This window comes from Saimiri boliviensis, chromosome 17 (genome assembly GCF_048565385.1).
Source record: "Saimiri boliviensis isolate mSaiBol1 chromosome 17, mSaiBol1.pri, whole genome shotgun sequence".
Lineage (NCBI taxonomy): Eukaryota > Metazoa > Chordata > Mammalia > Primates > Cebidae > Saimiri > Saimiri boliviensis.
This window is the reverse complement of record NC_133465.1, coordinates 50,605,040-50,632,976: the sequence shown is the minus strand read 5'-3', so window position 1 is coordinate 50,632,976 and position 27,937 is coordinate 50,605,040. Positions and strand designations below refer to the sequence as shown.

Below are 27,937 nucleotides of genomic sequence, written 5' to 3'. Positions count from 1 at the left end.
CCTGAATTCTGGGTCTGTTTCCTGGGCCCCAAGCCGCCCTGGGACAAAGACAAAGCAGGGGCTTCCCGCCCTGCTGTGGCTTCTGCGCCTGTGAGACAGACAGGGCTGGGGCAGGCGGTGTCTGAGGCGGCCCCCCCGCCTCTCTTCTCCAAGCTACCACTTCAAGAAGGAGAGGGCTCTGCTGCTCAGCCCAGGCTAGGGGCAGGGGTGGGGCTGGTCCCGCGGCCACGGGCGCTCCGTGCGCTCCCACGCTGGCCTCACCTCCTTCTGCCAGGCGGCGCGCGTCAGCGGCCTCTCCAACTAGGAGCTGGCGCGCTGGCTACACAAACTGCACAAAGCAGATGCGCCCCCGACAGGGCTCGGGGCGCGGGGACCCGCGGGAGGGGCCTCTCCCAGCCATTCACAACCCCCGCCCTCGCCTCCAACCCCCAGGACCCGCTCTGACGACCGTCTTCTCCTCTACCTCCTCCCCGGCGCCCGCCCCAGGTGCACGCCGCCCCTACTGTCAGATTCCTAACCTGGAGGGGCCGGAACTCCTGGAACGCAGGATGCGAAGCCCAGCGTCCACCTTCCCCAGCCCGACCAGCCCGTCCGCCCCAAGATCCGGCTCAACCCGGGGCAGCTAGGCCCGGCCAAGGCGGGCGGGGGAGGGATAGGCAGTGAGGGGCGGGACAGGTGCGCGGAGGCGGGACAGACAGATGGGGCTATACCGGCTGGCGGAGGGCGGGGGCAGGACCGGAAGAAACGGGGGCCGGCAGGCGGAGACGGAGGCGGGACGCGCGGAGAGGTAAAGTGAGGTCTCTCCTGGCGTCACTAAGTACTGGGCAGAGCGAAAAGAAAAGGGACCAGTTGCCCAGGTAGGAGGCAGAACTGGCGCACACAGTGCCGGGCAGCCGGAAGAACTGCTGCGGGGCTGGCCCTGCGGGTCTAATCGCAGCTGCCCGCTCACCCCTGCGCTCGCCCCCTTCGGTCTCCAGCCGGGATCCTGGGCCGGACACCTGAGCCGCCGCGCCCCTCGAAGGGGGCTCTCTCCCCGACAACTCCACCGGAGAAGCAGCCCTTCTCCCCGGCGCCCGCTGGTTTGCAGAGGCCTGCTAAGAAGAGCTTGCACGAGTAAAGCGTTTGCTGAGCGAAACAGGCTGCGGGTGGCTGCGGCAGGCACGGAGCCGACGCTGATCTTTTGCAAACATCTTTATTAATCTCGTATAAAAATAAGGTCCATGGACGATCCTCGGGGCTGGGGCTTGAGGGGGCGAGGTGCACTTTATAAGTTACAGGCCAGGCTCCCGCTGAGGCTAAGTATGGCTATTTGGAGGGGGCTTTGGGATGAGTGCTGCAAGCAGCGTTTGGGAGGAGGAGCGGGCGATGCTGCCCTCTGTGGCCGGAGGAGGATGCACCAGCCCATTTGAGGCGGGCCACAGCGAAGGAGGGGCTGCCCGGCCAGCCGAGCTGAGGACCACCTTCCTTGAGCCTCAGCCTGCCCACCGCCCCACACCCCTGCAGAATCCACCTGCAGAAATAGCGGCTACAGCGAGAGGTCGGAGGTGACTTGCAGCGGCGGGCCCGGGGGACGCCGGCGGGCACTACGGCGGCCTGTGTCTGTGCGGATGTAGGGCTGGTTCCGCAGATCTGGCAGCCAAAGGAGACACATTTACCCCTCAGGAGTCTGCCCCGAGCTGGGAGCATCGCTCCAGGGCACAAGCTCAGCCTCCTAAGGACTCACATTGTGTGCACATGGAGGGGTACTGTTTATATTTGCCAGAACCACCCCCCCAAAACACATCCCAGCCATGCACTGGCCCGGGAGAAGGCAGCATGCCTCAGTTCCCTCAAGGGTCCCGGGGGCTGCATGGGATCAGAGGCCACGTCATCTGGATACCTGAGGGGCTAGAGAGGCATCTCTTCTCCCAGGCTGGCCTCACAGAGGAGCCGGGATGTCCGCTTGCCGGTGCGGGCCGTGAAGGGCACCGTCTTGATCACTGAGCGGGGGCGGGGCGGGGCAGAGGGTGGGAGGCAGGTGAAGGGGAGGAGAGAATGGAAAAAGGAAAGAAAAACAGAAAAAGTAGCAAGAGGCAGTGTGGCAGCCAGTCCCACAGACGGTAGGGGATTGGGTCAGAAGACAGCACAGAAGGACAGACTGAAGATAAGACCAAGGCCTGGCCAAGCCCTTTTACCTGTGATGATATCTTCAATGGCCCCGTCACGGTCACTCTCATAAATGAGTGGCTCCTTCTGCTGCTTCCGTTTCAGCTCAGAGATGAGGTCCATCTGTGGCCGCCGGGCCTTGGGCGGTGACTAGGGGGAATTTATACCTCCAGCTCCAGGATGCCCCCGCACCACCAAAACCCTGGAATATCTGCATGGTCCCCCACAGCAAGGACAGCTGGCTTGAGCAGAAGGAACCCTTTCCCATCCCAGCCTCCTGGGGCAGGGTCTGTCTGTAACAGTGAGGGTGTGGGGGTGGCACCAGAGGGTGATGCGATGCCATGTGTCCCTGCAGCCCAGTACCTAGGCCAGGAGCAGCTGCCTACCTTGGGTGCTGAGGGCTCCCCTTTGCCAGGAGTGTCAGCGCCTGCCTCCTGGGCCGCAGCTTCTTTTTTCCACTGTTCCACCTCCTGCTCAGCTTTCTGTGGGCCGAGGCAGTCTCCATGAGGGTAGCCCTCCCTACTGCCCTACCCACCCCCTAAACGGAAGCAGCCCTACCACTTCGCTGTCCAGCGGAAAGGCTTCAGTGCCCCACAGGGCTCCCAGCCTGCCCCAGACCCGAATACCTTGTAGGCCTTAATGAAGCGGCTGAAGAGGGAGAAGAACAGGCCTGGGGATGTGGTCTTGGGGTTCTCTCCAAAGTACTCCACCACGGAATCATAGGCCTCCTGCGGGCACAGCCTGTCAGTCCCCCAGCAGAGACTCTTACAGCCTGTACCCCTTAGGACACTGGCCACCTGATCCCAGCTCCTCCCAGGCAGGGTGGCCCCTTGTTCCTGCTGCAGTCCCCCAAGGGGTCGCAGCGATAGCCACACCCCTCCAGGATGGGCCACCTAGTGCTCCTACATCCCCCACCTCCCGGAGAGGCCGGCCCTGGTGCACCTGAGCCGTCTTGCTGTCTGCCAGCAGCTTGTCCATGGTGGGTGAGTTGGCCCTCAGGAACTCCTTGAGCACCACACAGTCATCCTGCCGCACAAACTCCCTCTGTGTCAACTCTAGGCCTCGCTGCAGAGAGCGCACATCTGCCAGGACACTGTCCAGGGACACTAGGCCAGGGATGGGGCGGTATCAGGTCAGTGAATCAGAGAGGCAGCCCCCCACCCCCAATTTAATCCTGTGGCCCCCTAGCTTTCTCCCAACTGACCCCAGCCCACAGCCCGCCCCACACCGAAGGACCTGTGTGCCCCCACCTGAGCCCGCCTTGTCCAGAAAGTGCAGGTCACTGTGGAAGCCTGTGAGCTGCGGGTACTTCTCAGCAATGACCTTCACCAGGTAATGCAGCAGCGTCTGCTTACGGTCAGTCGACTTCATCTCCAACAGCTGCACGAGGACCTGTTATAAGCCACAGGCCACCAGCCGGTCCCCTGCCCCAGCCCCCAGGTCGGGGACTCCTCCTCACCGCATCCAGGCTCTGGAGCCGGAAGCCATAGGCTGCCCCACGCTTGCCACTGTTCATGTAGTTGCCAAAGGCCAGGACGATCTGGGAGAGGCAGGGGAGAGGCTCAGCAGGGTGCCAGGGCTGCGAACACCACTTGAGTATATCACACAAGGAGGAGAAAAGGTGGCAAGGAGCCGGCCCCACACCCTCAGCGCCCATGTACTCCTGCACAGGCCCCTCAGAGCCACAGCACATGTACATGTGCGGACACACAGGTCGCACACATGTGCACAGTTAGCACCATGGGCAGACCCCATTTTGTCCTCCACTAGTCTGCCCCAAAACTTGTTGCCAGCATCCCCTACTAGGCTGTGTGGTCGCTGCCTTTCCACCAGCCATTTCTACTGGCTCCTGGGCCCCCCACTGAGCAGGTAAGTTTGCTCTGCTACTTACAGAGCAACCCTAGAGGGGGCTGAGCCCTCCGGCAGGGTCCCAGATAAGCTGCTACAGACACGGCTGCTGTGGGCATTCCCATTCACCGCCCACCTTAGCTTTGTCCTTCTCAGCATGTTCATGAGAAGTGGGAACGTTATCTTGTTTTGCACTGCAGGTGGGCAGGGCCTGGGTCTCCCTCTCACACTCTCCAGAACAGGCAAGAGTGGGTCCCACCTCCTGGCCCCTCACCTCCAGGATCTGGCGGAGTTTGTCAGAGGACTTGATGGACATTGAGGCTGCAATGATGGCATTGAGTTGCTGGGGGTGAGATGGGGAGGTGAGGTTAGTTTGTGCCTCCTCCATCTGGAGGCTCAAGTACTCCCAGGTTCCCCGCTCAGCCCAGGCTGAGAGCTGCCTCCTGTCCATCCCCACCGAGGCCACACCACCCTGCCCGCTCCGCCCACACCGGCATGAGCAGCTGGGCTGTGTCCGGGAAGTTGCCCAGGAAGGTGAGTGTGGTCATGCGCTCCGACAGGCGCGGGATGCGGCTGAAGTGCAGCATGAAGCGGTCCTCCTCCGACAGCTCCTCCACGGGCCGATTCTCCCGCTCAAAGCGGGCAATGAGGCTGCGCTCATACTCCGTGGGCAGGAAGCGCATCAACAGCTCTAGGAAGTCCAGGCCTAGAGCCTGTAGGTCATACCTGTGGGAGGAAGGGGAGGGGAGAATGGACATCACCCATACCCACCGGTCCCTGGGAGCAGGGCTACCCCTGCCTTGATTGAATAAATGAATTTCAGTATTTTCTATTTGCCAACAGCTTCAGAGAGCAAGAGGTAGGAATGCAGAGAAACTAGGAGCTGCGAAGCTGGGGTTGCCATCGTGTATCAGTGTAAATCCCTAGCCTGTGTCCTCACAGCTAGGCAAAGAGGCAGGAAGGGGGATGTCCTAATGTAGGCATGGACTCAGTTTTCTCCACCTTAAAATGGGGACAAGTTTCCTGGACCAGGGTTAGAATGAAGCTTGATGAAAGAGCTCACCATTGAGGCTTTTACTAGGATCTGCCTGACAACCCTCCCTAGCAGAGGGGCCGGGCTGCCCGAAGCCCAGGGCAGGGACACTCACGCCTCAATGGCCTGGCAGATGCGCTCGGCCCCCAGGTTGCCCTTCCGCAGCGTGATGGCCAAGTTCTTGGCCCGGTTGGCCTCAATGAGTGTCGCCTTGCTGGGGGCCTTCTGGGCCGCCTTACTCTTGAGAGCACTGATGTCCAGGCTGGGGCCTTGGGACTTGGTCTTGAACTGTTCCTCAAAGTCACTCATGTCCAGCTCCTGAGGGTACAGGGTGAGGAGGTGGAGCTGGGTGGGGCTAGGGGCTGGCACTCTCATGGCTGAGCACGGTGCTGGAGCCACCCATCCATCTGGCCCTGAGCAGCAAAGAGCCAGTAATTCAGCCTGACCACAAGTCCTGATGGGAGGCACAGGGGAAGCCCAGGGAGGCTGGAGGAGGAGGGCTGCCCAACCCTGGGACCCAGACTTGGCGCCGTGAGAGCTAAAGGAAGAGCTGAACTGGCCAGTGGTCAAAAGGGGAAGGAAAGGACATTCCAGGCAGAGGGAACAGATGGAACAAGGGCAACAATGGTCTGGAGGTAAGAGAACACATCATTTTGGAACACTGGAAGTGGAATCAGTGGGGCCGAAGCCTTAGTTGTCTGTGGGAAAGCGGAGGGAAGGAGGCCTGGAGGCAGAAGGAGGCAGGTGTGGGGTGCACCTCTCTGCAGGGAGGAGGAAAAGGCATGGGCAGGCAGGATTCTGCCTGTTAGAGATACCAGTCAGTCTGGCTTCATGCCCATCCCTGGGTCTCCACCTCCTCATCTGTGAAATGGCATGGAAGAAATGACCACCCCCAGTGCCCAGCATGATCCAGGCAAGTCCCCTCTTCCTCCGGTGCCCACGTTCCGAGCCAGGCAAGGCCACTCACCTGCAGCACCTTCTCATCGTTGAGCTCTGTGAAGACAGTGCCAGTGATCTGGCTGGGCTTCAGCGCCACCCAGTTCAAGAGTGGCATTCGGAACTTGGTCTGGATGGGCTTCTTGGCCTTCAGTCCTGAGATGGGAAGTAGGGGTGGGGGGAGTGGTGAGCGCTGGGGGTACTGGGGGGAACCTGAGCCCACAGAGAGCTGATGCGGCAAGCAGGAGGCAGCAAGAGGCCCCCAGTCAGAGGACCCTGGAGGACACTGAGGCCCAGGTCCCTTCCTCCATCTCCCCCCAGCACCGGGCCCAAGGTGGTCCACTCCACTCACCTGGGCCCAGCTCTGAGCCTGGTCCTCCGAGGGCATCAGGGGGACCTCCCGGAGGTGGCGGTGGCGGAGGCACCGGCCCGTCAGTGCCAGGAGGTGGTGGCGGTGGTGGGGGTGGGGGCGGCAGGTCTCCCGGCAGCGGCGGCGCTGGCGGGGGCTCGGGGCTGCCCGGGAGGGGCGGGGCCTGAGGGGGTGCCGGGGGCGGGGCTTCCTGCGGGGACTGGAGGCCGGGCAGTGGGGGCGGTGGCGGCGGCACTGCTCCAGGAGCCGGCTCTGCGGCAGGTGCGAGATCTGAGCCGGCGAGGGCCGTGCGGGGGTGGAGGGGGGGGTCGGGAGGGAGATGCAAGTCAGCTCCCAGGCTTGGGTGGGCTCGTCTCCACATCCCCTCTCTACGCATGCGCTCCTCCATGAGCCAAACCTACAATCCAAACCTCCCTCGCCCAACTCTGCCCGCCACAGATGCCCCCGGGCTCCCCTCCAGACCCTGCCCTGCATCCATCCCTGCCAGCCTGAAGCTCCTGCCCACCTGGGCTGGGGGATCCGGTGGGCACCCCCGGAGTCGGAGCATCAGCGCTGCTCGGAGTTGCCACAGCGACGGGAAGGATCTCGATGGAGACAGCATCCCCGGGCCCCCGCAGGATACGTATTAACCCCTTCTCCTCCAGCTCCTCCACCTTCAGCTCCAGGGCCGAGGGCCGCATCGGGGCAGCGCGAGGCGCTTTCTCAGGCTCAGGGGGACGCCTGGAGGCGCCCATGGCGGTTGATTCGCTGAAGCGCTCCTGCGAGCCCCACAGGAGGGGTCAGTGCCCACCAGCAGGCTCCTTGGCACCGAGCCCCCATCCTCTTCCCGGGGAGGAGGGAGATGTCAAGCCTAGCAGCCGCAGCTGGCCTGTTCTTGGGAGCCCGGCCCACCCCTCACCTCCCAGCCTCACCCGCAGGGTCTCCAACTCCTTGCGCGCCTGGCTTAGTTGTTTTTCCAGTTCCGCAATTTTGGCCATGGATTCGTTCTCCGCGTCCCGAAGCCGCTCTGTCAGCTGTAGCACCGGCACATGGTGAGCTCCGACCCGCAGCCCGGCACTGGCACCGCCGGTGAGGGGGCGGCATCAGGCATGCCTGCCTGGAAGACTGGGGGAGGCTCCCAGATCCGCTCAGCCCAGGTGCCAAGGGTGGGCCGAGCCTGGCACTCGAGCCCAAGCAAATAAGGAGGGGAAACCAAGGCACCAGTGATGCGGGAGGTGGAGGAAGAGGAGGAGACTGAGCTGGGAGGGGCCCCAGTTCAGTTCACCTGGGGTCTGAGCCTGGGTAGAGGAGGGGCCTGCCGTCCTCCCACATCCAGCGCAGCGAGGGCGCTCACGCACACTCATTGAGAAAGACACCCAACAGATTCAGGCTTTGGATTCAGGCCAGGCTCTGGGATCCGGCAGCCAGCACCTCCAATGCACAGCTAGAACAGTGCCTGCCATCCAGTGCCCAGTGCCCATGCCCACGTGGCCCTGTGGCCCGAGTGCCCTGTGGGCCTATGATGTAGGGGCTGGGGTCCGGACCAGCTCTCACCAGCGCCACCTGCTCCTGCAGCTCCTCCATGTGCTCCAGCACAGCATTCTTGGTCTCCGTGTCCTCCAGCAGCGCTCCCACATCAAAAACATTGTCCAGGTACGCCTGGATCTGCACCTGCAACTTGTCGCTCTCGGTGAGCCGAAGCCTCTGTCCCCAGATGGAAGGAGCAGGGTGAGGCCAGGTATGTGTGTGGGAGGGGGATGTTTCCAACCTCCCCCCCCCACCACCACCCAGAGGAAGGGACCTGAGCCCTAGCCTACGTCTTCTTCATTTTTTAAGATACAATTCACATACCATAAAATTTATTTTAAAGTATACAATTCAGTCATTCTTAGTATAGCCACAAGGTTGTGCAACCGTCACCATTAACTAATTCCAGAACATTTTCATCAGCCCAAAAAGAAACCCCACAGGCATCAGCAGTCACTCGTCATTCTCTCCTCCCCCAGTCGCTGGCAACCACTAATATACTTTCTGTCTTTGTGGATTTACCCATTTCATATAAACCAATCATAGATAGCCAGGCAAGGTGGCTCATGCCTGTAATCCCAGCACTGTGAGAGGCTGAGACAGGCGGATCACCTGATGTCAGGAGTTCAAGACCAGCCTGGACAACATGATGAAACCCCGTCTCTACTAAAAATACAAAAATTAACTGGGTTTGGTGGCAGGCACCTGTTATCCCAGCTACTCGGGAGGCTGAGACAGGAAGATCACTTGAACCCAGGAGGCAGAGGTTGCAGTGAGCCAAGATCGTGCCACTGCACTCCAGCCTGGGTAACAAAGCGAGACTCTGTCTCAAAAAAAAAAAAAAAAGAAGAAGAAGAAGAATCCATAATAATAGAGTATGTGAACTTTTGTCTGGCTTCTTTCACTTAGCACGTTTTCAAGGCTTATCCATGTTGTAGCACATGTCAATATGCTACAAGCCCCTCCTCCAGGAAACCTCCCAAAGGAAGCAGGGAAGGAGCTGCAGCTTCTCTGCTCAGGCTGGGCCAGGAAGCACCGAGCTGCTCTGCCCACCTTCCCCAGGGCAAGGACCTCCTCCACGTCCTGAGCCCACCCAGCATGAGCCAACTCCTGCTTCCACCCTGTATCTCCAGGTTCCCTGGTATGTGCTGGAGTCAGAGCACCTGTCTGAGGCTGGTGCTCCCAGAGCCAGACCCTGGGCCACCTTGACCTGTGCCAGTGCCTGCAAAAACAGCTCCGTACACTGGGGGCCTGGTATGTGCCAGGCACTGGTTTATGCATTTAGAGTCGAGATTATCTTCTATGATTCTCCTATTCGACAGATGGCAAAACTGACACTGAGAGAGAGAAAGAGACCTATCTAAGGTCACACGGCAGAAAATGGCAGAGTCAGGATTTAAACCCAGGTCTGGCTGACCCCAGCACCCATGCTGCCAACCACTCAGCTGTACTCTGTAGTGGGCAGGTGGTTAAGTCTGAGGGTAGTACAGGGCTCACCTCCAAGTACAGGTCCAGGCCCAAGTGGGTGAACTCATATTGCAGGAAGACACGGAAGTTCATGTTCTCCACCGAGTGTACCACGATGTTGATGAACTGCATGCAGGCCACCTGGGGGCAGGGACGCGGCAGAGCTGTGATCTTCTAGGTGGGGGGTGCTCAGTGCCTGCCACCTCCGCTTACCCCAAGCCTCCTTCCTTCTCCACAGTTCTCACTCCACCCACTCCCTGCTCTGGCCTGCCCAGTATTTTACCTCCATGTTCCCCGAGGCCAGCCCCCTGAAGCATCCACCCTTCCACCACTGACCACTCAGTCCTTACGGCTTTGCTGGGGCAGAGCCCAGTGTCCAGCACCCAGGACCCTAGCTGCTCCCTGCACCCAAGAAGGCCTGGCCCAGGCCTCGGGCTGCTGGGCTCCTGAGCTCACCATGAAGTCAATGTTGCTGTCCTCATTCCGGAAATATTCCATCAGCTTTTCAAAGCGGTGCTGCTCCCCGCACACCTGGGTAAGGAGAACGGCTCCACTGAGGCCCGGTGACACATGCCCTAAGCTACCTCCTGCTGCCACGCCTGTGCTTCAGCAAGCTCCTCTCCAGTTCATTCTAAGTTGGGCCATGTCACTTTTCTGCTCAAAACCTCCACTCCCTCTCAACCTGGCACTCCTCCTCACCTTTTCCAGGCTGGCCACACTGGCATCCTGGCACAGTTGCACCCCAGGCCCTTTGCACTTGCTGTTCCAACTGCCCAGCATGCTCTCACTTCCATGCCAAGTCCCCTGCTTCCTTCCCAGCTTTGCTCAAATCTCACTGGTTCAGTGAGGCCTTCCCTGACCACCCTGCAACCCATTCCCCTCCCACTGCAACATTGCTGGCATTTTCCCACAGCATTTATCATTTCCTAACACACTGTGTCATTTGCTCATTTATTATATCATTTCTGTCCTTCCCTGTCCTGTTTCCTTTGTTCACTGGTGTGTCCCAGTGTCCTGTTCCTGACACATAGTAGGCACTCAATAAAGAGTCATTAAAGGAATGAATGAAGACACCCTGTCACATCCCACACATCTACTTCTTGTAAGCCTGTTAGCTGGAGTCCGCAGCTCCTGGAGGCATGGACCAAGGCTCATTTGGATCCGGCAAGGCTGCGTGAGAGGTTCAGCAGGTCCCTGTAGTTGTCCCTACCCCTACCCAGGTGGTGCCCCTACCTGACCCTGCACCTTCCTTTCAAAACTTCCCCATCCCAGATTGTCCTCTGCATTCCCCAAATGCCAACGCAATGTTCCCAGCTGCCTCCAGCAGAGGCCACCACTGCCAACAACGAGACTCCAAGCAACAGTAGGGGGAAGTGCATGTTTGGGTGAGGGACTCCGGTACCTCCTTGAAGTTGTCAAAGGCAGCAAGGATGATGTCGTGTCCCCCCCGCACCAGGCACACAGCCGCCAGCAGCTCCAGCACCAGAGCCTTGGTTCTGGAGAGAGAAGGGGCAGGTTGTCCCTTGAGAATAGGCAGGACCCGAAGCAAGGGTGGGCACAGGCCTGGCTAGAAGGAGCATGAGGGGTGCGGAATGAGCCCCTGGGACCTTAAGCAAGGGGCTGAGTAGGAGAAGACTCTAGATATGGAGAAAGGTTCAGGGCCTGGACCTCACCTGGGGTTCTTGTTGTTGAGGCTCAGAGCAATCTCATTGACGCAGGCTGGGTGGTTCATAACAAGGCTGAAGCCAGACTGGGGAGAAAGCAGAGGTCAGTGCCTCCAGGAAGGCTGCCCTGGACTTCCAGCACCCCCAGCAGAGTTGGCACTGCGCCACACTGATTTTTAACTGCCCTCGAGTTTAGGAAGCTCTTCATATATTAAACCACGACTTCTTCTGTGGCCTCCAAAACCTGGCCTTTTTTTTTTTTTTTTTTTTTTTTAAGATGGAATCTCCCTCTGTCACCCAGGCTGGAGTACGGTGGCACCATCTCAGCTCATCGCAACCTCTGCCTCCCGGGTTCAAGTGATCCTCCTGCCTCAGCTTCCTGTGTAGCTGGGATTACAGGCGCCTGCTACCACACCCAACTAATTTTTTTTTGTATTTGTTTTTTTTTTTTCAGTAGAGACAGGCTTTCACCATATAGGCCAGGCTGGTCTCAAATTCCTGACTTCAAGCGATCTGCCCGCCTCAGCCTCCCAAAGTGCTGGGATCACAGGCATGAGCCACTGTGCCTGGCCTGCCTTTATTTGTTTGTTTGTTTTGAGACGGAGTCTTGCTCTGTCTCCCAGGCCAGAGTGCAATGGTGCAATCTAGGCTCACTGCTACCTCCGCCTCCCAGGTTCAAGCAATTCTCCTGCCACAGAACTCCCCAGTAGCTGGGGTTACAGGCACCTGCCACTGCACCCAGCTCTTTTTGTATTTTTTAGTAGAGACGGGATTTCACCATGTTGGCCAGGCCGGTCTCAAACTCCTGACCTCAGGTGATCCACTTGCCTTGGCCTCCCAAAGTGCTCGGATTATAGGCATAAGCCACCACACCTGGACTATTTTTTTTTATTTTCATAGAGATGGGGTCTTGCTATGTTGCCCAGGCTGATCTCAAATTCCTGGGTTCAAGCAATCCTCCTGCTTCATCCTCCCAAAGTGCTGGGATTACAGGCATGAGACACCACACCTGGCCCTTTTTAAATACCTTTGTGTTTCCAAAAGTCAGTGTCAGGCACCTTGGTCACCATGAGGCTGGCTTAAAGGCTGGCTGAGTGAAGGCGGACCCAGCTTCACCAATCAGCCCTCCAAATGAATCAACCCCGAGGTTGCTCTCCCCTGGCCCTCTGTCCAGCCCTTCTTGGTAGGCGTGCCCAGTCCCTATGTGAGGCTCCTCCATGCCCCAGCCATGGGCAGAGGTACTCAGAGAACCTGACAGATGCAGCAAAAACATAGGCTTCTCTCAAGACTCGTCAGCCTTAAAAGCCCAAGCCAACAGCCCAGATGCCCAAGATCCCCAGCGTGGCAGAGGGTAAAAGGACAGTGGATCCCAGCACCTCGGCAGCTTGTGTAGCTCCTGGTGGGGACAGGCTGGGCTCCCTAGTCCCCCAGTCCCACGTCCCCCAGCCAACCTGGTAGTTCATGATGGCTCGTAGGCACATAATGCAGACGTGGACGTCGTCCTTCTGGCTGACGATGCGGGAATTCCGCAGGGCCTTCCTGCTGTGGGCTGGGGTCAGCCTGGGGGGTGGCATGGAGGAGGCAGTGGGGGTCAGTGTGAGCCCCAGCTTCCTGCTCCCCCACCACTCAGATGGCCTCCGGGGTAAGAGGAGGCACATCTGGAACCTGACGGTACCATATCCCATCTACTCAACCAAAGAGGCTGGCAGAAGGCAGGCAGGCTTCCTCAGTCCTTAGACCTGGGGTCTGGCACATCCCCCCTTGAAGGAGAGGGGATGTGGAAGCAAAGACCCTTCCCAGCGACTTGGTGGGACGAGGGTCTCTAGAAGGAAGAGACATGGGAAGGATTGCCACAAGGTGGGGCTCATGGGCACTTGGGCTCATCTTGCAATGTGAGAGGCAGATCTGAATTCCCACTGCCAGCGTCTGGGGGCATCCCAGCTCACCACTTACTAGACGAGTCACTTAATCTCCCTACCCCTCACTTTCCTCACCTCTGAAGGAGGAATGCTAACAATAGTACCTTCCTGTCAGGGTTGTTGGGACTATGAAAGCGGCTTAGAACAGGGCCTGGCACATAGTAAGTGCTATATGACTGTACCCCCTCATTCTTCCCCAACAAATGTGTGATGTTTTCATTGTTGCTGAACTGCCAACGGAGACCTCCACATGTCAGTCTCCCTGACCATCCTGTCACATTCCCAGTGTCACCAGGAGGCCCCGCCTTCACCTGGCTGAGGCCTCCCCTCCTCCTGCCATGTCGCCCTTTCTCATCATTGTGCTAAAATGTCGGAGTCTTCATTCATGCTGTTCCTTCTGCCTGAAATGCGCTTCCCTGTCCCCATGGCTGCATGTAAAGCCTGTATCTGTCTGTAAGACATAGTTCCAGTGTCACTTTTTCTGGGAAGCCTTCCCGATGCCCCGAGTGGTGGCCACATCCCTTCTTAGAGCTCCTAGGCACATTTCCATGACAGCCTGTCACACTAAATTGGCCCTGACTTAGACTGTGGGCCCCTGAGGGCAGGGTGACTTGTCTCCTGGGCACCTGCCACCCACCTAATACATACTAAGTGCTTTAAAAAAAGTCTGTTGAATGCATAATTGCATGAATGAACAAATAACATGTTGTGAAAGTTTGAGGCTTAATATGCACTCAATCCTCTAGAACCAAAGTAGGAAGCTGGGGATCCACAAGACGCTCTAGGGTCAATCTCCTGCCTGCTTCCTGCCTCCCAGCAAGATGCCCCATGTTAGGATGGAGGGACCCAGCCACAGCACTGAACCCAGGGACATCAGTTGAATACCTCATCCTACCCCACCACACCCTGGGAGGGAGTCAGTCAGGCATGCATCTGCCTGTAGGTGGCTACGTACCGGGGAGAAGGGGGACACCTGGAGGCCGCATGGGAGAAAACAGGGAATTAGATGCATACAAGAGGGGTCCCTTCTTATCCCAGACCCATCCAGACTCTAACTTCTAGGTGTCCACCACTGATGGTATTTTTTTTTTTTTTTTTTTTGAGGCAGGGCTCACTCTGTTGCCCTGGAGTATAGTGGCACTATCTCAGCTCACTGCAACCTCCATCCCCTCAGCTCAAGCAATTCTTCCACCTCAGCCTCCTGAGTCACTGGGATTACAGGTGTGCACCACCACACCCGGACAATTTTTGTATTTTAGTAGAGATGGGGTTTCACCATGTTGGCTAGGCTGGTCTCAAATGCCTGTCCTCAAATGATCGGCCCACCTCAGCCTCCCAAAGTGCTAAGATTACAAGCGTGAGCCCTGCGCCCGGCCCCACCCCGATGGCTTCTTAACATACTGGCATCCCAAACTCTGTATGAGTCCCTTACTCTGACCCCTAAAGTTTGCTACTCCAAGGGCCCTGGGTGGTCTGGCTAGAAGCAGCAGTGTGGGGCTGAATTATCTGCTCTCCTACAACCCCACCTTGTGGCCCACATACTTGATGGTCAGGTGGCGGCTTTTGGGCACAGAGGAGGGCGGACCCTTGCTAAGGTCTTCCACCGACTGCTCCAGGGGCTTGTTTTTCTCTGAGTTGGAAGCCCCATTGTCTGTGCTCTCCATGTCATACCTGGGGATAGAATGCGATGGGGCTGGAGGCCAACACTGCAGGGGGCACTTAGGAGGGGGCAGAGGAAGTGCAAGGAGAGACAGACCTGCAGGAGAGACTAAGGAGCAGGAGGAGGAGGCTGTGTTCTCAGCACTGTGCTTAACATAGTTGTGGAAGAGAGGCCACCCCTCCCCGTCGGGCGCAGGCCTCTGGCAGGGGTATCGCTCAAGGCCAAATGCAGGGTTCCAGGGCAGGCTCAGGCTGCCTTGCTTGGAACTGGCCAGGGGAGTGGGTGAGATGCAGGGAGGTGGGGATCAAAGCTCTGAGGAGCAGCATGAGGGCCAGGGATCGGAGCTTACGTGACGGAGCACTGGGCAAAGGCCAAGTACTCAAGGAGCACATCCAGGCCACGGTTCTCTTCGTTGAGGAACTCCTGCACCCACCTGTGAGCACAGGGCTACCTGAGCACCAGCCAGGAAGGAGTTCCTGCCCCAGATGGGCACAGAACAGGCACAGCAAGGGCCCCTGGGGTGCCCTTCCCACCCCCAAAGACCCAGTGATATCAGGGGATTCTGGGAGACTCAGGCGGGTCCCACAGTCCAGCCACGCCTCAAGGTGCCAGCCACAGCATGGGCAGGAGGGGAACGGGAAGCTGTCCAGGGCCCACCCAGGAGTGGTCCACAAGCACGGCCTGTGCTGAGGCAGGGGGAGTAGGAAGGGGAAGCTCCAGGGGCTGCCTGGAAGCAGAGCCTTCCTAGGCCCAGAGAGGAAGATCTGAGCCCTCACTTACCCAATGTGGTTCGTCCTCAGGGAGGTTTCCAGCTCCCGTAGCACCTGTGTGGACTCCTGAACTCGCCTCTTAAACTGGGGACCAAGAACAGAGAATACTGGGGGGTGGGACCCGGCCTCCCACAGGCCCACCAAGTCCTGAGGCAGCAGGCAGAGCGCCCACCCTCCTCCAACTGGCACCAGTGGCCTTTCATGCTCAGCCTCCCCCACCACCTCCACACACCTGCCCAGCAAAATAGACACTCACAGGCTACGTGTGCTCCCCCATACACAGACACATAGGGTGCACACACCCCCACTACATGGCACACAAGTTAAACACATGCACACACACAAAGATGCAGGGTGTGCATACACACACAGCACATGAACACTCATACACATGCACTCTAACTACAGACATAGGCTATCTACACACACACACACACACTCTCTCTCTCTCTCTCTCTCTCTCTCTCTCCCCTATAGATGGACTCAAGGGTACACATAAACAGACACATAAGTGAACGAAGTACACCCATGGTATACACACACACCCCTATGTATGGACACATGGGCTGCACGTGTGTATACACATGGTATAAGTACACAGAATGTGCCCATGTAAGCACGCACAGGATGTACAGAGGAACATGTAAAAGTGCATGCCCAGGGCACTCTCAATCCCCTACACACACACACACACACACACACACTCATACATGCACCCACACATGCCCATAGAAAGTCTGTACACATAGTTACTCCAGCTGCCCAGAGCTTGGAAGATGTAGGGGAAAGGGACAGAGTAAAGAGGGGAGACATGTACCCCCAGGTTGGGCATCCAATCAGCTGCTACCTTTCGGCTGACCCCACCAGTATCCACGTAGCTCTTCAGCTTCTGGATGTAGGCTGTTGGGGGGTTCTTGACTTGAAACCGCTCCTGGGGAGATGGAATGGGGTGTACAGAAAACCAGCCAGAGCTGCCCCAGGGCAAATGACCAGTTCTCCTCCTAATGCTCCATTCTCAGCTCTCATCTGGGGTACCGGCTTTCTTAGGAGCCTCTGAAATACCAAAGGTATAAACCCAAACAGTCCACCAAGCCACTTTCTTTTCTTTTATTTACTCTTTCTCTTTTCTCACTCTGTGACCCAGGCTGGAGTGCAGTGGCACGATCATAGTTCACTGCAGCCTCCTACTCCCAGTCTCAAGTGATCCTCTCACCTCAGCCTCCCAGGTAGCTGGGACTACAGGCGCGCACCACCTCACCTGGCTAGCATCAGGTCACTTTAAGACCCCTGTCCTAGGCCTAGCCTGCCCTTCCCATATGGCCTCCTAGGCCACAGCCCTAGCATAGCTTTGGAGTGGACTACGAAGGGGTCAGTCCTGCGGTTGGCCCCGCCCTGGGGTAAGGTGGAACTCTGTCTAGCTGGTAGGTGGCACCCTTTCCAGACCAGAGCTGGGATACAGTGGGGAAGAACAGCTGGAGGTGCCTCGTGGAGGGGGACCCAGCACCTGGGCAGGGCTCGGATCCCGGCCCTCCTGCATCCCTGTGTTGACAGGAACCTGTGTGCTCCTCTCCTGTGTTCAGTGATGCAATTCCTAACTCCCCCACCCCACCACAGGCTCCAGCAGCCACTCACACAAAGAGGCAGGGACCACAGCAAAGACCCTCCCCAGACGAGCCCCCACCCATCCAACCCAAACCCCTCATATTTGCCAAAAATCCACTCCTTCGGACTTGCACTTCGTCCTGCCCTTTGAGCCCCCAACCTCTGAGATGCCAGGCCAAGCTGCTCCAAGGGGACCCCTACCACAGCCCCAGAGCCTCTGGGGACAGCTCCCCACCCTCTTCCAACTGCCTGGCCCTTTCCCCTCGACTGCTGCCCAGCCAGCTCCCGCCAACCACTTCACTAGCAAAGGCCCAGCCTTGGCTCCCAGGGGAGACTCTCAGCTCCCAGCTCCCCATCCCCCGCCTCTGCAGCCTCCTTCCCTCACAGAATCCCTGCAGCAGCCAGCCCCACCCAGCCCAGCACTGAGAGAGGGTCCTCCCATGGCCAACCACAGCCCTCGAAGCTGGAGGGGCGGGGGCGGCTGAGTGAGCCGAAAGCCCAGGCGCCTGGACGGAGCACTGAGGCAGAGGTCCGCAGTGGCTGGCCTTGGGGAGTTGCTAGTTGACTGCAGCTCCTCTGGACCCAAGGCGAAAGGACAGGAATTCCTGCCCCTCCTCCCTCCCTCCCATGGGATCAGGTGACGATGTCCAACCCCAGGGTTGTCCCCTCCCTTCCCCCAGTCCAGAGAGGTTTCTCAGGAAGCTCAGCCACAGCACAGTGACAGTGACTCGGCCCCAGCTGCCCTGGCCAGTGCCCCTAAACCAGCCCTGCCAGCTCCTCTGAAGCCGACCCAGCCCAGCTAATGACTCACAAGGTGTTTTGGGGAGTTCAAGAGAGGGGTACTCTGGAGTCCGCAGACCCCAGCACCCTCCCCAGGTGCCACACTGGCCACTGAGCAGGGTCTTGGTCCCCTGGGCACTATGGTGCTACCTCTCTCCCCAGAGCCCCTGCCTGGTCAGGGTGGGGTGTTGACAGTAGGGGAGACGGGGTGGCTGGGCAGTGCTGGCACCCACCTGGTCACAGATGAGCTCCCACTTCTTCTCGTTGTCATACTGGCTCAGCAGCTGGACTTTGTCTGGGGGCAAGTTCATGCAGTTCTGGGGAGAGGGAGGACAAAGTAAGAACCCTGAGCCTGGGATCCCAACAAGGGGGGAGGGAAGAATGGGCATTTTGGGGGAACCCACTCAGCTCCCTAGGCGGTGTGTGGCCCCATGAATCCTCTCACCCCAGGAGATAAGTAGCGTTATCCAATGAGAAAGCCAAGGCCAAGTGAGACAGAGCACCTGTCCCATCTCGACAGCTACAGGGGACAGCAGGATATGAGTTCCAGTCTGCCTGTGCTGTGTCACCCCTCATGCTGCCTACCTGTCCCACCTGGTGTGGAGGCAGGCGTGGGGGTTCTCAGCCTACCTCTCTGGGAACCTGAGACACTTCTGGGCTCTAGTTCCCCCATCTGCAGTAAAGGGCATCACGTCTTCCCCGATTCTGGTGGGAAGCTAACGGGGAGCCATCGCCAGCCAGACCCAAGTGTAGCCAGTGGCCAATATCCCATCTCCATGTGCCACCAGATCCCATGTGTACACAGACCAGGCCCAGGGCACCAGTGCCTCACGGAGCACCAGAAAACCTCTTGCAAGGAGGGTGGACAGCGGCCTTCTCCTCCTCCCTCTCGGGCCCCTCCCACCTGGGGGAGAAGCTGAGAAAGGAAGGAGAGGGCTGTGGAAGAGGAGGGCGGCCATGTCAGCAGGCAGGGAGTTCAGATCATAGCTGCAGGGGCAGGGAGATTTGCAGGGAAGGTCACTTAGCCACAGCACTGGGGAGAAGAGCCAGTGATCTGGGTCTGTGGTTCGGGCAGCCCCGCTGGGACTCCCCCAGGAACCTAGAAAGGTCAGCAGAGCTCTGCCTGGGTCATCCTCCCCTGGCCACAGGTGCCCCTGCCGCCATGGGGGCAGGTCAGGGCCAGCCCAGGGCTGCAGACTCAGCCAGGGGTCAATAGCAGCAGGGGCTTTTGGGACCCTGGACTTGGCTTGTCTCCCTAACAGCCCCAAAAGATGAGGCTGGTTCCCTTCAATTTAGTAAACCCCAGGTTACTGACAGCTTTCTACAAGTCAGGCCAAAAGACAGTTCTTGCCCTCAGGGAGCTCTGAGTTTATTGATAAGGGTCTCCGTCAGGATGTGGGGTCCCCAAGGGGCTCTGGTCACCAGCCAAGGTGGCCCAAGCTCAACACCCTCAGTCATGTGGTTCTGAGCAGAGGCCACAGCTGGAGCAGACAGGGAGCCACACCCACCCAAGGCTCCCCAGCCAGCTTCCTCTCAGGGTGCTCAGCCTCGTTCTGGGGCTCTAGCTAGACCTTACCCCCAAAATCACTGCCTCGGGTCAGGCCCAGACAACAGGAAGCTGGGTGCACACAGCCCCCATTGCCTAAGCTTTCCGGCCAGGCCCCGCTGGAGAGGTGAAACTGCCCCTCGGCCAGGCCCCGCCCCCAGCACTGGGTGGGTGGGAAGACGTCATCCCTCTCCCCCATTGCGAAAGTGAGCCTGGACTGAGGAAACCACCGCTGTCTCATCGGCCGCCCTCCCCCAACCCTCCAAGGGCTAGGACAGCTCTTGCTACCACAGGGCCAGGGGGTTCAAAGGAGGCCAAGCCATTGTCTCTCTCTGTCCATCTGTCTGTCTCTCTCTCTGATCCATCTTGCTGATGATCACTCTCAGTCACCCCCACGCCACAGGGACAAAGGGTGGGGCAAGGCTGAGGTGGGAGCAAGCGGGAGGAAAGAGACAAAGCGGGGACACAGGGCCAGCAGTGCCAGGGACACCGAGCCGTGGCCAGCGCAGAAGACAGAGATGGCAGCCAGGGAGCGAGGGGACGGCTGAGCCCAGCACGGGGCCGCAGAGGGGACAGCCACTTCCCAACATGGATCCTTCCAGGCCCTCACCCACCCGGGACCTTCTTGGTTCTGGAATGGCCCCAGCGGCACTTCTAGAGTCATAATGACGTCTCCAACAGTCAGGTAGCCAGCTCCACCACAATGCCTACTGTGCAAGCCACCGCCCGGAGCCCTGCACGCCGACGACCGCCCTCCATCCTCACTGCCATCGCTGGCCGGTTAACATTCCCATCTCACAGGTGCAGGCACGGATTAGTTTAGTGACCTGGCCAAGGTTACAAAGCGAGTAAGAGGAGAGCGGGGCTGGCTCTGAGCCTGGAGCCGACTCTAAGCCACCGCCCGGTCCACTCCCCCAGAGCAGACCCCTAGTCGTTACTGCGGAGGGGAGGCCTCTGCTGGGGCCTGGGGCACCTGTCTGAACAGTGATGGAGGGCAGGCCACCCGTGCCCTTCCCCACCTGGGCCTTCTTAGGCCCCCAGGCCCACATGCCAGCCTGCCAGACGGGCTAAATTTAGGCTTAGAAATCAGAAATAGCTCTGACAGCGCCGAACACTAATTAGCAGCTGCTCCTCAGCTGTGGCTGTGCCCACCAAGGCTGGGCACTCCAGGGAGCAGGAGAGGGGCCATCAGACGCCACTCACTCAGGGTGGGGTGAGGCCACCCTAAAAAGAGGAACAGACCCCCAGACCCAGGGCCTTCAGCAAGGCAGCACCACCATGGGGTGGGGGGCTGGGAGACACAGGGAGGGTTGGCTGGCAGTGCTCAGGTAGGAGGGGAGGGGCTGGCAGTCCAGGTGGGCGGGATAACTGCCTCCTGAGGGGCTGGGGAGGGGCAGCTGTGAGCTGCCACGGGGAGGACCCAGAGCTGGCTTCAAAAGACCAGGCTCTGGCCCCAACTAGCTCTACAGCTTCTTTGCCCCCTTGGACCTCAGCTTCCTCCTCCATAAAATGGGCGCACTCCCTCACCGGAGCCTCACACTCACGGAGCTCCTGGAACACTCAGTGAGAAGGTGACTTTGGATGTGACAAAGCTCTTCAGTGGCCTGACACTAAGAAGAAGCACTTCACAGATGCAGGAGCGGTGGAGGGGCAGGGGTCCATGGAAGGCCCCAGGGTGGGGGATGGTAGGGTGAGCAGAAGGTTGTGAAAACATCCAGAAACACGGACTTGTCTCCAAGGCTTTGGCCGAACCTTAGCCAGCCTCCAGCCCGCTTTCCCGGCTCAGACGAGGAAACAAACAGCATTCATCTTTTAGGGTGTGGCCAAGAAAAGGGGCTGACTTCCTACGTCTTTCTATTAAAATGTGTGGGGACCATTCTCCTCCCTCCCTGCCCTGGGTGTGAGCGGGGACCCCCCAGCACCTGGTCACCTAAGACCAGCCTCCAAAAGACCCTGCTAAGAGCCCTTCCCACACACACACACCAGTGCTGACTTCCGACACAGCATCCCAGGAGGCTGAAGGGGCCGCGTTCCCATCTGGACACAGCCACACCCTAGGGTTTCACTTTCAGTTTGAGCTTCGGTCCCAGTCCACCTGCCCACCTCTCCCCATGGCCTGGCCCTTCAAGCCCGAGGGTACCCCTGAACTTGGACACCAATCCGAGTCTCAAGCCAGCGTCCACAGGCGTTCCTCAGCCCAATGGGCCCCGAAGCTGAGCCTGTGCCCAGCCCCCCACCCCCATCTGTCTCCCGCCACCTGCCCCCCTCTATACGGTCTCAACCTTAGTTTTAGTGCTCTCGGTGCATTGCCAAAAACAATCGATTTTATCCACTTTTTTAAATTCTGGTATATAGATTTTCTGGAGCTCTTCTTATAAGCAATCCCAGGCTTAGAGGAGGGCTATGAGAGGTCCCAGCTCCAGCCCTAGGATCAGGCGCTGAGGGCCCAAAGAGCTAACAGCTTCTCCCATCAGCATTCAAGGGTCCCCACAGCAGACAAGGGCAGGCAGGGTGGAAGCCACTACCTGTGTCATCCAGGCTGGTAGGAGGAAAACAACACTGACGGCAGTAACAATAACAAATGCGCCGGGCACGGTGGCTCAAGCCTGTAATCCCAGCACTTTGGGAGGCCGAGGCGGGTGGATCACAAGGTCGAGAGATCAAGACCATCCTGGTCAACATGGTGAAACCCCGTCTCTACTAAAGATACAAAAAATTAGCTGGGCATGGTGGCACGTGCCTGTAATCCCAGCTACTCAGGAGGCTGAGGCAGGAGAATTGCTTGAACCCAGGAGGCGGAGGTTGCGGTGAGCCGAGATCGCGCCATTGCACTCCAGCCTGGGTAACAAGAGCGAAACTCCGTCTCAAAAAAAAAAAAAAAAAAACAATAACAAATGCTCCCCAGACACGTTCTTCAACTCGGAGTTAAGCTCTCAGTCCCCAAACACTCAGTGCCAGGTGCCGTTCTAAGCTTTACCTCAAAACTCATTTAAACCTCAACAAGCCTCCAGAATAGATACTGTTATAATCCCTATTTCACAAATGGGAAACTGAGGCTCGAAGATGTTAAGGTGCTTGTGCAGGGTGGCCTTGATGGCAAGCTGGCAAGGAAGACTCGGCTTCTTCCAAAGAAGGAGCACCCGGGGAACAGGAAATGTGGGTCCGGGCCCCCAGGGGTCTTCTGCAGGCAGCCTGGCCCAGGCCCCCCCATCTGAGGAACCAGGAACAGCCAGCCCCACTTCCTGCCACCCAGAGCCCCACGCTTCCTGTTGTTGCCCACGGAGCTCTTACTCACTGGGGAACCCCCCCCTCAGCACACCCTCTCTCAGGGGGAAGTGGAGGCCTCCCCTCCCCCTCCCATGTGCACACTGCTACCGTTAGCACCACCACCGCCCCACCCTCCAGGAGAGGTGGGCCCTCCCTCCAGCGGTTTCCGGCCACCAGGCAGTTTTTGGTCTGGGCCCCACTGCTGCTGACCTGCATAACGTGGGGAGGCTGCCGGGCCCTCCTGGCTAAGGATCTGGGGCTCCTGGGGGCATGCATGGCAACCTCGGGTGGTCTTGGTAGCAGAGGTGGAGGGAGGGGAGAGGCAGGGACTGGGCTCCCTCTGCTAGATGGGCCCTGAGATGGAGAGGACGCGATCAGCTCCAGCTTTATCCCCTTCCTCACAGTGGAGGGCGGTTGCTGAGCGCCTGCTCTGTGCCAGCCACTGCGATAAGTCCTCTATTTCACCCTCTCGACAATCCTACGAGGCCAGCAGATGCCACCATTATTCTCTTTTTACAGGTGAGGAAAACTACAGCTCAGACAAGTTAAGTAATTTGTCCAGGGTCACGCAGGTAGTGACAAAAATGAATCTCAACCCCCAACATCATGACTCCAAAGTTCAGGAATCTGCTCCGCCTTTCCCTAACATAGGGCTCCATGTTCCCAGGAAAAATGCAGAGGTGGCCCCGACAGCACCTGCTCCTGCCCATCTCACGCAGCTCTCTGCCAGCCAGCCCCAGATGTCACTGTGAATCATGCCCACCACATCCGTGGCTTTCCAGGGTTCAAGTGCCAGCCCTGCCTACTGGGAATGTCACCCCTTGCCTCTGCCCAGACCAACATCAGATCACATGGCCACAGCCCCCCTGAGATCTTCTGTCCTGGAAGTGGGAGGTGTAGGGCCCGAGCAACCCCGTGGCTCCATCCCTGACCCCCACACTTCATCTGCCCTGTCCCAGAGGTGGGAGTGGCCGGGGGACAGCACCTCCCACTCTTTACCAGCAGCCCCAGAGGGAAAGGCCCTGGCTGGAAGCAGGACTGCAGGCCCATACCCCATCTGGGGTCAGCCTGACCTCCCCGCACAGCCTGGCCAGGCACCCAGACCCCTGAGCACAAGCTAAGAGCACCCATCAGGCAAACTCCTCTCCACTGCTACTGGCTGCCAGCGTGGCTCTGGGCCTCCGCACAGCACCCCTGACACTTTCCCTTGATGCCTCTGCCCCAAGGTTATGGGATTCTCCCTGCCTGGCAAATCAGGGCTGTCCCAGGTCCAGGCGTAAGCGTGGCCCTTCTGGCAGGCCTGGAAAGGTCACCTTGTCACCCCAGTCCCTGACCCGGCATGCCTCACAGGGGAAGGCATGAAGGGGCTGGAAGACACCCAGCCTTGGGCATGGGCGTAGGAGAGGCGAGAGCTTGGCGCCCCGCCGGCTGGTGTTCCCACCATCACAGCAGGCCTGTGGGGCTGGGCAGCCATCGCTCCTCCGCCGTTGCTAAGGCAGCAGCCGGAAACCCTGGTTCAACCTGCTCTTTCTCCCCACCCCCAGTTTAAGCAGGGGGCACCCCTTTCTTTCACAGCTTTCTTGGAAAGGTAGCCTCCCATCACCCACCCTTGCATGGGAAAAGGGCTCCCTGCACCTCCTGTCTGGCTGTGGGTGGGGACACCCTTCACCCACAAGAGGGGTCTCACAGCCAGGATAGGGAGGAGGGTTTGGGGCATCAGAATCCCACTTCCCACCAGGGACAAAAGGGGAAGGAAAAGGGTCCCTGAGGCCGCTGGACTAGATCCCCAAGGGCCGGGCTGTGCTTCTCCCATCGAGACTGCAGACCCCTGATGGCGGCGGGCCCATCCCCTCAGCAATCTAAGGCTCTTCTCCTCCTAGACACCGACCAAGGACAGGACTCGGCTCTGGGCATGGCGGCTCAGGTTGGGGTTCAGATAGCGACCCACTCTGCGATACCCGCTGCCGGACCAGAGGGTTGAACCAACTCTTTAGCCCTGGGCAGCCTCAGGCAGAGGTCAAGGCTGTCACCTGGGGCCGGGCTCATGCCCCTGCTGGTGGGGAATGAGAGGAAGCAGAGTCTTTGCCAAGTGTCCTTAGGTTGAATTTATCCTGCCCACAACTGGACATAAGACACTAAGCCACCACGAGAAGAAGGTATGAAGACACTGGGGTTCCTGGGCACCCAGTGGGTGGCAAGCCCCCCGGTGGGTGCTGCTACCCTAAATTTCTGCTAGCCACCTCCACTTTCTCCACCAGGACAGCCTCTCTGACCCATCTGTGGATGTCCCCCCTCCACATCCTGGTACTCAGGGACTCCCAGTGGCAGACTCAGCCAATCAATTACAGCCACAAATCCAAGCAAAGCAATCAAGCCCTACACACACATCAGAACCTCCCCGTTTGACTTGTGGATTTTCCCCAGGTCTGAATTATTCAAGGGCGCCTCCCCATCATCGTGCTAAACAGAGCAGATTGGAACCGGGACCTCACCCCAAGAGCCCACCTCCTCATCCATAGAGACACGCTTGGGGGAAAGACAGACCCCTGTCCCTCCAACCAGGCTGGCAGGGGTCCAAAGACCCACCACTAACGCAGGCTCCCCGATGGCCCCCACCGTCTGTGTCTCCTCATTCTCCCCCCTCCCCCATCTGCTCAGCTCAGCTTAGCTTTGTGAAGCCCCGGGCTTGGGGAGCAGGGGGCAGGGCAGGTGAGGGGAGGGAGAAGTCAGGGGCCAGCCTAGTGTGAGGCGTCCCTCAGTGTCCCTACCCTCCCCTAATCAAGCAAGGTGTCTTCACAAGGATGGACCCCACGCCACCCCATAGCTCCTCCAGCCTGCCCCCAGCCTTCTCTTGGGCGGGAACTGAAGCCAACATTTTCTGGAACTGTTAGGAGGCGACCTTTTGGGGCCATGCTGAGGATCCAGCACGTTTGGCCTACTGACTGGCCAGGGGAGGGGAAATGATGTCAAGGAGGTGGAGGGCCACCAACGGAGCCAGCGCCCTCTGCGGCCTGCACCTCCATCGAGGCCCCACCCTCAGACCTGCAGGGCCCGTCTGCACAGATGGGAAATGCATCTGGGAGAAGGCATAGCCTCATTCGCCTGTCACTCAGCGTCCAGCAAGGGAAGGCTGACAGTAGGCAGGCCATCAGGCAATTAGTTAGAGAAGGGAGCCAGGACCAGGGCGTGGGGTGGTGGTGGGAGTGAGAATGAGCAGCCCTCCCCTCCCTACTTCGGCCTCATGCAGGGTCTTGGGGACCCCTGAGTCTGCTCTGGAGCCCCCACCCCACTGAACATGTTGACTGTTTCCAGGCTGGCCTGAGCTGATGGTCCCCTCCCCAGTGGCCTATTCCCCAGGTCCCCCCTCTAATTCCCCAGGTAGGCAACAGTGGGGGGTGGTTCCAGATTTTGCTCCACCCCTAGCCAGGGCGACCCACACATTCTGACCCCACCCTCCCTCATCTTACTCCCTTCAGAGGCTTGGAAGGGACGCCCCAAGATAAAGACCCACAGGCACCCTGGCTCTGGCATATGGCAGGGAAGAAACACAGATGCCTCCCGTGATCCGCCAACCCGACTCACGCAGCCCAGGCGCCCAACAAATCAGGACCCAGCACCTCCAGCAGGTCTCCCACTCCCGGGAGATTGTAACCCTTTCATCTTTGACCTCAGACACAGAAAGGCAGATGCCCCAGACCCACGCCCGGTGGCTGGGCCTGCATGCAGTGCGGAAGGGGGCGACCCGGGACCCCTGTGCATGCCCCGCTCCCAACTTCCTCACATGACACATCTGTTTAGACCTTTAGACCCAGGTGGGGTGGAGGTGTCTTAGGGAGGCAGACCGGGCGATTACTGAAGAAAGTTTTAGGGGGAGAGTGCTAAGTCACTCTGAAAAAAAGCCACTGTCGCTCCCACCCCCTGGAAGGGGGCAACCGCCGGACCCGGGATCTCCAAGCGGCACCTGAGTCCCTGGGGGCGGGGACGCGCGCCCAGCCCCTGCCCAGCCCCTGCCGCGCCCCTGCCGCCCCCCGCCCGCGGCCGGCGCGCCTCCGGGTCGCACTCACCAGGACGCGGTTGAACCGCTCCTCCAGCTCTCCCGCCGCGGGCATCGGCTGCTTGGGGGGCGCGGGCTGTTTAGGGGACGGCGCGGCGGGACCGGCGGGCTGCTCGGCGCTGCCAGCCGCGTTGCCCATGGTGGTCCCCACCCAGCCGGCCAGGCGCCTCCAGCCTCGGAAATCCAGCTTTGCTGGGGACAGGGACGAGGCTCCTGGCCCGAGGGGACGAGGGGGCAGAGGCCGGCGGCGGCAGCAGGGGTCTCGGCGACCGGGGGCGCTCGGCTCAGCGGCGCGCAGGGGCCGGGGCGCGGCGTCCCATCGGGGCGGCCCCGTCCGAGGAACCGGGCGGCGAGCTGCAGGGTGGGGGGAGGAAGTCAGGCTGCAGGCCGCCGGGGCCAGAGGGCTGGGCCGGGGGCAGGAAGCTGCGGCGCGGGCTCCCCCCTCGGCGATTTTCGAACTTCTGCTGTCGCTCCCCGTGCGCGCAAACCGCAGTTCGCCGCCGCCGCGCACCCAGCCCCAGGGGGGCGGGCTGGAGGGAGGGGACGGGCGCCGGGCGCCGGCCAGGGGACCGCCGCAGCCATGGCGGGCGGGGAGGGGGCTGCCGAGCCGCTTCACCTGCCGCAGAGCGGGCGGCCGGCGCCGCTTCACCTGCCGGAGCCGGAGGCCACCGAGGCGAGGCCGAGGCGGCGGCGCGCTCGGCGGCGCCTCCGGGTCCTAGAACCGCATCCTCCCGGTCGCCCGGGGCGAGGGATTGGCCGGGTCTGGGTGAAAGGGGTCACGGCCTGGGTGTCGGAGGGGCACCTCTCCTCCGCGCCTAGGATCTCAGCCACTGCGAGCGCGGCTCGGAGACCCACTGTGGTGCGGCGTTGGCGCTCCAGGGCTGCGTCCCCCTCTCGGGTCCCCGACTGAGAAGGTGGGAACCCCCTTCCAGGCCCCCCACCTCTTATTTCTCTCCTCCCCGGCTTAGCCCAGAGATGAGCTGAGGACCGGGGGGAGCCATCTGCAAACAGGAACTCTTAGACAGGGTGGGGGGGGCGCCAACGCAGGCCAGCAGAGACCCCTGCCACCTGTCCCACCTCGACCAAACCGTGCGCCTGTGCGGGGCATCCCTAGTGGCTTTAGAACGGGGGCACCTATGGAAGAGGAGGGCTGCGAGAGGCTTGGCCCGCCAAGGTGGTCCCAAGGAGGAGTGGGGGGCTGCGGAAAGGAGGCTGAGAGCCAGCTGCAAGGCTGAAAAAGAAGCCGGCGCCGCAGAGGAGGGAAAAGGAATCTCGACGCTGTCACCGCTGGGGACCTAGGGTGGCCTCTCACCTTGGAGAGTAACAATCTCTGATGTCTGCTAATGACAGAAATACTTCCAGAGCTCTTT

General features: G+C 59.7%; 1 protein-coding gene and 1 long non-coding RNA gene across 5 annotated transcripts in view; one reads left to right on the top strand and one right to left on the bottom strand.

Annotated features, from left to right (window-relative positions):
- Positions 1-1,178: 1,178 nt before the first annotated feature.
- Positions 1,179-27,247, bottom strand: FMNL1 (formin like 1). Of its 4 annotated transcripts, XM_039476968.2 has the most exons (28): positions 26,578-27,247; positions 17,934-18,017; positions 16,136-16,249; positions 15,329-15,402; positions 14,898-14,981; positions 14,431-14,559; positions 13,844-13,861; positions 12,421-12,529; positions 10,979-11,055; positions 10,708-10,801; positions 9,762-9,836; positions 9,336-9,446; positions 7,866-8,015; positions 7,244-7,345; positions 6,838-7,090; positions 6,315-6,602; positions 5,994-6,118; positions 5,142-5,344; positions 4,485-4,719; positions 4,268-4,336; positions 3,605-3,685; positions 3,396-3,525; positions 3,088-3,251; positions 2,772-2,873; positions 2,532-2,627; positions 2,175-2,295; positions 1,880-1,979; positions 1,544-1,629 (listed from the first exon to the last, which is right to left on the bottom strand). In XM_039476968.2, exons 1-27 carry the CDS (start codon positions 26,704-26,706, stop codon positions 1,888-1,890), a joined length of 3,309 nt encoding a protein of 1,102 aa, XP_039332902.1. In that variant the 5' UTR covers positions 26,707-27,247; the 3' UTR covers positions 1,544-1,629; positions 1,880-1,887. The 4 variants fall into 4 exon arrangements, with proteins under 4 accessions (XP_039332901.1, XP_039332903.1, XP_074244877.1 ...); XM_039476967.2 differs by lacking the exon at positions 1,880-1,979 and having other exon boundaries at positions 1,179-1,629; positions 26,578-27,246; XM_039476969.2 differs by lacking the exon at positions 13,844-13,861 and having other exon boundaries at positions 1,179-1,629; positions 26,578-27,246.
- The window catches only part of LOC120366911 (uncharacterized), a 22,265-nt gene continuing 21,382 nt past the window's right edge, over positions 27,055-27,937 (top strand). The window contains exon 1 of the long non-coding RNA XR_005581432.2: positions 27,055-27,481. This is a non-coding gene — a long non-coding RNA (uncharacterized LOC120366911). The remainder of the gene's footprint in view (positions 27,482-27,937) is intronic.